The sequence below is a fragment of the Elephantulus edwardii genome, unplaced genomic scaffold (assembly GCF_000299155.1).
Source record: "Elephantulus edwardii isolate Elephantulus edwardi_28Jun2011 unplaced genomic scaffold, EleEdw1.0 scaffold00444, whole genome shotgun sequence".
Taxonomy (NCBI): Eukaryota; Metazoa; Chordata; class Mammalia; order Macroscelidea; family Macroscelididae; genus Elephantulus; species Elephantulus edwardii.
In genome coordinates this window covers 782419-793399 of record NW_006400194.1, presented here as the reverse complement: position 1 = coordinate 793399, position 10981 = coordinate 782419, and the positions used below count along the sequence as shown (strand labels likewise).

The 10981-nt window shown below is 42.3% G+C and overlaps 1 protein-coding gene across 1 annotated transcript in view; it reads right to left on the bottom strand.

Annotated features, from left to right (window-relative positions):
- Positions 1 to 620: 620 nt before the first annotated feature.
- LOC102863782 (40S ribosomal protein S26-like) overlaps positions 621 to 10981 on the bottom strand; it is an 11035-nt gene continuing 674 nt past the window's right edge. Inside the window, exon 2 of the mRNA XM_006902741.1 lies at positions 621 to 781. Coding sequence (XP_006902803.1) covers positions 621 to 781 — 161 coding nt within the window. The remainder of the gene's footprint in view (positions 782 to 10981) is intronic.

Sequence of the window (10981 nt, the reverse complement as noted above, 5' to 3'; positions counted from 1 at the left end):
CCTGCTAGGAGGCAGTGTTGCTACAGGAATATATTATTCCTAATTGTTCAAATATGTCCACCACACAGCGGTGGTGTACCAGATAATACGTGCACAGGGCAAGATAAGGCATCGGTCAATAGAAAGCAGTTAATTGGAAATCTCTTTATTTGGAGAGGATTTCCAATAATTTCTTTAATTACAACGTACGTTTCTGAGACCATTCCTGAACTATCCTGTTGCACTTTTCTCTATTTTGTAGTCGGAAGCACTTGCCAGCACTCCAGTATCATCTGGGTTGGGTTCACACAGGAAAGAACAAATAGACAAGATTACTTTTGAAATGTGCTGGAGAAGACAGAATATCAAGATAAATGCTGCCACTACTGTTCGTTTTTCGAGAGTTCTTAATTCTTGCGTTAAAGGGTTAATCTATGGGGAGATAAATTGTTCAGAAAGGGCTTGCCATTTGGTGTTTGGGGTAGTTCTGCAAGGAAAACCATCTCCAACAGGACCTGCTTGACACTGTGCTGTTCCTTCACTTCCTCACAGATTGTCTTCGCTACCATCACAGAAGGCGGGTGGAGGCAGCCTTGGGGCGGGGACAGGACCCTGAAGGAGCCGCTGGGACTCAGGGCGGCCTAAGGATTGCGTATCAGCCGGGCACAGAGATCCTCGCGCCTCCTTTTTGCGCCGCAGGTCCGCACCCCTGCAGCTGCGTCTTGCTCCTGGCTGGCTTGGCGCCAGCTTGCTCCTTTGCAGCCAGAGAGCGAGGCCCCAAGCGTCTGGCTTGGAGGCGCCTCTGGGTCGGACAACCGGAGAGTAGCCACTTAATTTTAATACTTGGATCTCTTTCTCTAAGATATTATCCTGTGGTTCTGATATTGGTGGTTGCTGCAATCACAAAATTTTTATTTGTCCACGGCTGGGCATGCTGATAAACATCCAGCTGTGCACGACACAAGGCTTTGGTCAGTAAAAAGGAAGGAGGCTTAAGGGACAGAACGGAGTGGAGAAAGGATGTCAGCTAAGGACTACTGGGGGACATGAAGGAGGGGCGGCACAGCGCGAAAAGGGCTGGCTGAGGCAGGGTTATGGCGGGAGTTACCGGGCAGCTGGCCTGGCCTGAAGAAAGGGGTGGGGGCGGGGCTGGAGGGTGCCTGCTGGTGATGCAGACACACTGAGAGCTTAACTAGCTCGTTTACAGGTAACCTGTCTGAGTCTGGTTGTTGGAAAAGACTATCATCCTGGCATTTGGCCTTCCTTCAACCAGCATGTCAAGAAACAAGCATGGTTGTTTCTCCCCATAGTCAGTAGGTGAAAGAATACAGAGAGGGTCCTTGTAACAAAAATACCAGGAGGTCTTGGTGTGAGATGACAGCTAATGCACTCCTCAGTCATCTGTGGTGTAGTTTAGTAGAATTATGTGCCAGAGGCCCCAGGAATAAGGACTAAAGGAGCAGACTTTGAGACACATCCTTCCCCATCCCCATAGCTTTGTCTTTTCTTTCTAATTACGATAGTGGACACAGTAGCAGATACTATCATCTATTGAGTGCTTCCTTTCAGTCCACCCAATGAGGTGGCAAAGCTAAGGCAAGCCAGAGTACAGAGCTCCAAAGCTCACACTCATGTGCATGGTATATTTGATGAGACCACATCTTTGTAAGTGGTCTTCTGGACCATCTTAACAGCCTTGTGATGTTGTTTCACTGAGGTTTAAAAGGAGCCAGGAGGGAAGAGAGCTCTTTCTAATGCAGGCTTGAGAGTTGTGCAGGTCTGCATGCTGATAGGTGGATAAATCCCAGGTTGTAGTGGACACACTCCAGCCCTATGGTGAGAAGGGCTCAAGTCTTTTTCTTACTGCACAGTAGCTTTGGGAACCCCTTCCTGACCTACACAACAAGGAGGGTCTATGCATGGGCTCACCTGGCATTTGACAGGTCAGGGCTGTCACGGACCATATGCCTGTATATAGCAGGCCAGAACTGCCCACTGGTCCCTTGCCACTCATGTGCTAGAATGGTCACTCCTCTGGCCTCTTGCCCTTGAGCCTTGCACCTTGTGACCACCATTTACTCAACAGTGGGGAATTCCTTCTTTTACAATCTCTGGCCTTGTTGACCTAATTTTGCCACTTGAAAGCAGAAACTTTCCGGAAGCCACCTCCTCCTGGAGATTGGATTAAGCCCAGTGGTGCTACTTCATAATGCAATCAGGAAGTGGCCCCAAGCTTCAGCTGCTTTGCTCATGCTGAGGTTGTACTGGCAGATCTCATTTCTCAAGGACAAGCCGCTGCTCCAGAGTTGAGGCAAGCCTGCAGCTCATCAGAGACCCAGGGTCCCACAGGGAGTCAGAGGCATCCTTCAATGGCATCCTCACAGAATTCTGTGTCTCTGTCCTCCACTCACCCTCCTCAGTTAAGACCATTGACTCTCATTTCACTTAGAACTTTCCAGACTCTTCATCAGCTTAGTTAAAGTTCTCAGCAACAATGAGCGAGCACTTCAGAGAATACTCTAAAACCAGCCATTGTCTGTCAAAATTAGCCTCTTCAGTGAACATTTTTGAACAAAAGGAAATTTGGGGAGCATAGGAGTAAGCACTCAATTACAGTATAAGCTATAATTAGGACCAAAAATTATTGATAATGAACTTGATTCTGTCCCCAGGATTGCCCAGTGTGAGTCATAAATAGATATACAGAGTTATCAAGGTAAAGAGGGCTTATGATACCAGAGAGGTTTGTCTTTACCTTGTAAGTAGAAGGGCTATTGTTGTTTTTCCCCCTCTTCAAACAAAATGTTGGTGTTTTGTAATAGGAGAGCTGCAGGTCTCAGCATTGCTTTCTGGCTTTCCACTTCCCATCTGCCCTCTTCCCATGCACCCCAGAACCAACTTCAGATGGGAGAGAGGAACCCTGGCTAGGATGAATTTTATGAGAATCTTCACATAAACATATCAGACTTCCAGGGCTAAGCATGATGTTTGGATGAGGTTGAGGAAAGATTGTGTTTCATAGTAAATGCTCCTGACAAGGCAGAAACTATAATGACCCTCATATGTCTTCAGATCCTTGTATGAGCAAAACACTCATTTTCCCAACAAATGATTATGGCTGCTTGTAATGAGGATTACATACTATCATCCATTTCCTTCTTTAACTTTGGGTTCCAGGAAGCTTAGTACTGCATTCTATGCGCACTTCTCAACCTACTCTCCTTAGGCTGGAGCTCTAGTACACTTCCCCTCTGGTTTTCTACTGATGAAGGTTCTGTCACTGTGAGCCTGCCATGCTCACTTTAGCCATTTCCACAATGTGAATTCCCACATGGGAGTCACTAGTCAGCATGGGAACAGTAAAATCAATCCTTGTATTCTAGTAAAGGTTTACTCAGCAGTTTGTCTTCCATTCAACAATTTCTACGTAGAATATTCAGTGCTGATGATTAGTTACCTTCCTTATAGTGCACGGACATTCTCATCATTCCCCTTTTAATTGTTCTGTTTCTGTCAGTCTCTTTTCCTTTCTCCTTTATAGTCCCATCATTATTTTAAAATGTACTAATCTCATATAAAATATTTTTAAATGAATAAAGTGCTTTGAGGTGATATTTATTATTTTCTGAGACAATTTGCTTTTGAGTGACTTTAGGAGTTATTTTCTGCTCAAGGTTTAAAGAGTATCTCAGGGCAGTGAATAAGAAAGGAATAAGAGATATTGAGAATTGATGTCTGAGTTATGGTGTTGGTGAGGATGACTATTCTATGGACAATCAAAGACACACAACAGATCTCTTTTGGATGAAGTGCAGTCAGAATGCTCTTTAAAAGCAAGTATCACTGGATTTTGTATTATGTACCTGGAACATATTACCAGGAGAAACCAGTCTCTATAGAAGGGAATCATGCTTGGTATAGCAAAGGCCAGCAAAAAGGAGGAAGACTCTCAAAGAGATATAGTGACATAATGGCTGAAACAATAGGCTTACACAGGGCAATGATTATGAGGATATGCAAATGCTTCCTTCTGTTTATATAGAGTTACTAGGAAATGATCCAACACACGCACCTCAACAAAGACAACAGCAGGACAGTAATCTGAAGAATTTCTCCTGAACCAAAGAAGGCTGTGACAATCCCCTGAGCCCATTACAGAGCACCTAGCTCCACACTAGCCAGACTTCTTGCTCTTGGGCATTGTCATTATGATATTAATTCAGTATAAAGTGGCACCTGGTGACTTAGCTAGACCTCTTTTTAAGAAAATTCTGTTGTGGCCCTCCTACTTTTTGTTGTTGGTCTATTTTTTATTCTTGTGTTTCATCTTCATGAACTCTCTCTTCATACCCATTGGATCTTACTCAAGAGCTTGAATTACTTGTACTTGGAGAGATTTTTATTCTCTATGAGATTAGTCATTAACTTATCTTTAGGGAATTCTAGGAAGGTAATTGTGCTGCCAACCTAAAGATATGAGACTCAAATCTAGCTGTTCCCTGGAAGAAAGATGGGCAATCTCCTTCCGTTCATTTACAGCCTCTGAAAACCTACTGGAGGGTCAGCTATAAGTCAGATCTGACTTGATAACAATGAGGGATTTTTTGCTATCTTTAAAACAAGTATTTGTCTAGCTTGTTTTTTTCTTATTTTTCATTTTTCTCCCCCCCCCCCCAGCTTATTCTCTAGTGGTAAGAAACTGAGTTGTAATCCTGAAGTCCTGTAGATCGTATCTACCAGATGTTCCATGGAAGAAGGATGGGAAATCTCCTCCTGTGTGATTAACTGCCTCTGAAAACCCACTAGGGGGTCAGCTAAGGGTTGGTTACAACTCAACAGTAAACAACAATTCTCTAGTCAAGCCTTGGTTTCGTCAGTGAAAGAGGAATATCCTATTATAGTTTCCTATTGGGCTCTGGTGAGAGAGAACACCACTTCCCTCCCTCTGTCCTCCATGGAGGGAGGATTGGTGCTGAGAGTGCTTTCAGAGTACTTTCTGAGGCAAGTTTTGTCCATTTGTGGTATGGACATAGACATGGATGCGTCTCCGCCTATAGAAGGATTGAGAGCATGACCCTGTCATCATTGTGTCTGGAAGATTGACTTGTATGAGAGGAGGTGACCTGAAAAACTGGGGAGATTCCACACACTCTTAAGGATTGGGTTTTTCATGGTTTTAGGATTGCCCTGGAGCCCAGTACCCAGCAATTGCAGGCATAGTACTGTGGATCAGACTTGTGGAGCTGATGGTAAACAAAAGGCACTGACACTGTGGTTAGGGTTACTAGAAACTTCTAGGGCTGCAGAAGTCCTAGAACAGACTTGAGGACGTGCTCAAGAGCCTTGAGGAAGACCATTCCCAGCTCGTTCTGTTTTCAAGGTTCCCATACTCAGCACTTCCTCAGCTTTGGGGACTCCCTCCTTGGAGTGATTTTGTCTCCTGTTAGAGTCTGGCTGCACTTTCACGGTTCCATCCTCCAAGAGCCTTTTCTTGCTGGCCTGCATGTGCACTTTGTAATGACACATCTGAGAAGACTTCCTGACAAAGTTGTTTCTAGCACACGTTCACTGAAATGTGCAATGGGCAACTGACGAACTGTTTGCTGTATGGTCGGACCTCAGGTTTTAGGAGGGTAGTGAGGTTTCTTCCTGGATTCTTTGGAAGAATTCAGATATGAGTTTGGAGAGTTGAGACCCCCGGGTTGAGAAAAGGACTGAAGCTTACTCTGTTCTTGGCCGGCCTCTCTGCAGAGCCAGGCACTCCTTGTTCAGGAAGGTAGCCAGTTTAATCCCTTTGTTCCAGCTTCCTTTGTGTGTGAGTCACCATCTGGAAGTCTCTTCATTTGTCTTTATTTAATGGGACTCAGCTCATTTCAGGGAACATGGCCACTGCTACTCTCCTTGCTTTTATGACAGCTAAACCCTGCAAATAAAAGGGATGGGATGCAGAGTGCTGTGCCATAAAGTATTCCTCCCTCATCTTTGAAAAAAAAAAAGTTCATAGCAGAAGCAATGGGAGAAATTTACTTGCCTGTCAGAAAAGCCATTGCTTACCATCAGACTGCAGAATGGAAAAGTAAGAGGTCATAAATTCATGAGCAATGTCGTAGGCAGGGATTAAATAATTTAGAAACATGTCCTTAAGAAGTCATTGAAATCATCATTATTTGCCTTTCTGAGGGCTTCTCATTAACTGCATTTTACACATGCAAAATGAGTCAGCTGCTGAGGGTCATCTTCCCTTTTGTACCAAAAATCTCCGGCTCTGTTCTTGTAGAGGCCTGAATACATAGAATGGTGTTCCTCTACTTAGCCAATAGACACATATATTACTGTTGCCTATATTTTGTGAGTCACTACAAACTCTAATAAAAAATGTTAGTATAAATAGGGAGTTTTGATGGCCTAGTGGCAAGAGGCTGTGCTGCAACTTTGAAGGCACACAGTTTGAATCCACCACATGCTCCATGGGAGAAAGATGGGCAATCTCTTCCATTAACGCAAACAATTAACTCCTTCTGAACATCCTCTGGAGGATCAGCCATGGGATTGGTTCCAAATAGGCGGCAAACAACAATAATAACAGCAGTATAAATAAATAGTCCAAAGCACTTAATTAACAATAATAGACTATTTCAAAGGCTTGTTAAAGCTAGTGTGCATGTGTGGAACAGGATACCCCTGGCCACTCCTGTCATCCCTACTGCTGTGTACAGTGTCAGCCACAGGGAAACTGTGAAGTGTCTGTGCTGCTTCACACCATGGGAATCTGTGGAGAGTTTCAGGGAAGCTGAACAAGTGTTCAAATCCTAGAGTGGCTCACCCTCCTCAACACGTCCCTCTGGCACTGTGCACATATGAAAGTGCTGGGTCTCATATTCTGGACGATGAATAAGAAAGATGGAAGAACTGATGCCTTTGAATTATTCTTTGCATTGGCAAGTAATATTGAACATGAATTTCTGAAAGAACAGAAAAACAAATTTAGGCCTCATGTTGCAATACTGAAAGATGCTGTGGGCAATATATTGAATGATCCAGAAAGCATTAAAAGAAGGTGAAGGGAATACACAGAGTCATTGTACCAGAAAGAATTGATTAACACTGAAAATTAATCAGGAAATACTATACAAACAGGTGCCAATTGTAATGAAGGAGAAAGCAGAAGCTGCATTGAAGACATTGGCCAAAATTAAGGCCCCAAGAATTGATGGAATACCAATTGACTTGATTTTTAAAAAAAATTTTTTTAATAATTTTAATGAACATTTACAGAGATTTTGGATTTCCATTCATTCTTTGCTGCACTTCTCTCCCAGCCCAGCCTCCCCCCCACCCCCGTTCTCTCCTCTCTTTGAAAAGCCAAAGAAAACCTCTCTCCCTGGTACACAATCCTCCTGCACCCCTCCCACCACCCCAAGTACATTATACTATGCAACCTTAATTGTGGACTCTTGTGATAATCACAATACCCTAGCATACATCGCTTTTAAATTATTCTCTTCCTCATCTGTTTCAGTGCAGTATACACCTTTATCCAGTTTGACTTGTTTTAATTAACAGATGCAGCCTTAGATGCAGCCTTAGATGCACTCAGTTTATGCTGGGAAATTTGGAGGGTAGCTCTCTGGCCACTGGATTGGAAGAGGTCCATATTTGTTCCCATTCCCAAGAAAGGTGATCTAACTGAATGTGGAAATTATTGAACAATATCACTGATATCACATGCAAGTAAAATACTACTGAAGATCATTAAAAAAATGGCTGGAACAGTACATAGATAAGGAACTGCCAGAAGTTTAAGCAGGATTTAAAAGAGGCTGTGGCACCAGGGATATCATTGCTGATGTCAGAGGGATCCTGGCTGAAAGTAAGAAATACCAAAATAAAGTCTACTTCTACTCTAATGACTATGCAAAGGCATTTGACTGTGTGGATCACGACAAGCTGTGGATGACATTGAGAAGAATAGAAATCCCAGAGCACTTGATTGTGCCCATGTGGAACCTATACATGGAACAGGAGGCTGTTGTGTGAACAGAGCAGTGGAGCACTGCATGGTTTGGAAATGGGAAGGGAGTGCATCACGGCTGTGCTCTTCTATACATATTCAATCTGTATGCTGAGCAAATTATCTGAGAAGTTGGACTCTTTGAGGAGGAGTGTGGCATCAGTAACCTACGTTATGTGACACAACCTTGCTTGTTGATCAAGGAATGAAGCCTTCAGTATGGATTGCATCTCAATGTCAGGAAAATGAAGATTCTTACTATCGGCTCAGTAGACAGGGTCGTGATGGAGAGGAGATTGAAACTATCAACAGTTTCATCCTGATTGGATCTACAATTAATACCCTTGGTACCAGCAGTCAGGAAATAAGGAGACACATTTCACTGGGAAAATCTGTGATTAGGAACCTTCCCAAATTATTGATGAGTAGTGATGTCAGTTTGAAATCCAAGTGGTGTGTGATTTAGGCCATGGTCTTTCTATTTACTAGCTATGAATCTGAGAGCTTGGCAATGAATAAAGATGACAATAATTGACACCTTTGAGCTGTGGTGTTGGATAAGAGTACTGAACATCCCGTGGACAGCCAAGAGAATGAACAGATATGCCTTGGTTAGTGTACAGCCAGAGTGCTCTTTGGAGGTGAGGATGATGAGACTTTGCCTCACATACTTTGGACATGTTGCTAGGAGGTGTTATTCCTTGCAGAAGGACATGATGCTGGGAATGGTGGAGGGTTGGTGAAGGAGAGGGAGACCCTCAATCAGGTGGATTGATATGGTAACTGCTGCAATGGGCTCTTGTGTGTCAGAAAATGTGAGGATAGTGCAGGATAAAACAGGGTTCAGAGTTTTTGTTCACAGGGTTGCTATGAGTATGAGTCGTACTAGACTTGATGGCACCTAACAACGTGAATTTACAGAAGGGTAAGCAAATGTATTGGCCAAAATACAGCCAGATTACTCCTTAGAAAGTAGGATAGTAAGACTTGTTGTTATGTGCCATTGAGTCGACTATGACTCATCGTGACCCTATACAAAGTAGCTCTGAACCCTGCTCTAGCATGAGCCAATCTCACTGTCTCTGACACACCTTCTCTCATTACCCCAGTTATTGTGTCAATCCACCTCATCCAGAGTCTTCCTCTTCTGATCCAACAAAATGTAGAAACTATCAAACATTATCTTTAATACCACATGCAAGCAAGATACTGCTGAAGATCCTTAAAAAATGGCTAGAACAGTACATAGATAGGGAACTGCTAGAAGTTCAAGACATATTTAGAAGAGTCCATGTCACCAGAGATTTCATTGCTGATATCAGTTGGATCCTGGCTGAAAGTAAAGAATACCAGAAGAATGTCTATTTATTCTTTATTGACTATGCAAAGGCACTTGACTGTGTGAATCATAAGTTATGGCTAACACTGAGAAGAATGGGAATTTTAGAACACTTAATTGTGCCTAGACCAAGAGGCTGTTGTATTGAACACAGCAAGGGAAAATGACATGATTTAAAATTCGGAATGGATTGTGTAAAAAAAAATGCTGTAAATAAAATACTACATATGGACAATTAAAAAAAAAGAACATAATGTGTCAGGGTTGTATTCTCTATCCATACCTATTCAATGTGTATGCTGATCAAATTATTCCAGAAACTGGAATATTTGAAGGAGAATGTGGCTTCAGGATCAGAGGAAGACTCAATTTAATCTGAATAATGCAGATAAACCAACTTTGTTTGCTGGAAGTGAGAAGGACTTGGAGCCCTTGTTGCAGAAGATTATAAAAAAATATTGCATCTCAACATGAACAAAAGGAAAAGTCTTACCAATGGACCAATAAGCAACACCACGTTGATGGAGAAAAAATTGAAGTTGCCAACAATTTCATCTTGCTTGGACCACAATCAACATTCTAGGCACCACCTGTTAGGAAATCAGGAGACATATTCCACCGGGAAAGTCTTGGACTTTTCAATACTTAGGACTTCTCCAATTATTGAGGAGCAATTAAGTCAATTATGGAGGACTAAGATATATCTAATTCAGGCCTTTGAGCTATGGTATTGGAGAAGATTACTGAATATCCCCGTGGACTGCTAAATATCCCCCAAAACTGCCAAAAGAACAAATAAGTATGTCTTGGAGAAAGTGCAGTCAGAGTTATGCTTGGAGACAAATATGTTGAAACATTGCCTCACATACTACAGGCATGCTGCTAGGAGAGGCTATTCCTTGGGGAGGGACATCATACTTGGAAAGGTGGAATGTTGGTGAAAGAAAGACTCTCAACCAGGTGGATTGACACAGTGACTGCTGCAATGGGCTATAGTGTTTTAGAAAGAGTGAAAACGGCACAGGATAGGTAGGACAGGGTTCAAGATTGTTGTTCATAGGGTCACTGTGGTCATACTCAACTCAATGGCACCTAACTAACTGGTTATTCATCTGGTTGAACTATAATGGTATTGTGCAATATTTGTCCTTATGAGACTTAATTCACTCAGCATATTGATCTCTAGCCTCTCCCATGTTATATAACATTTTACAAAATCATTGCTTCTGAGTACTGCATAGTATACCATTGTGTGAATATACCCTAATTTCTCAATATATTTGTTGATGGACATTTGGGCTATTTCCATTATCTTGCTATTCTAAATAATTCTTCTATGAATATTAGTGTACAAATTCCCATTGATATCTTAGTTCCATTTTCCTCTAGGTATATTCCTAGCCATGATAAGCTGGGTCATATGACATTTCTACGTTCAGCTTTTTGAGGAAACATAAAACTATCTTCCAGAGTGGTTGTACCATTTTACAATCTCATCAAAAGTATTGTTGTTGTTAGATGCCATTGAGTCATATGACTCATAGCGACCCTACGTACAAAATATCTGAACCGAGTCCTGTCCTGCGCCATCCTCACACTTTCTTTTTCTTTTTTTGTATTTAATTTTTATTACTATTTATTTATTTTTCTGA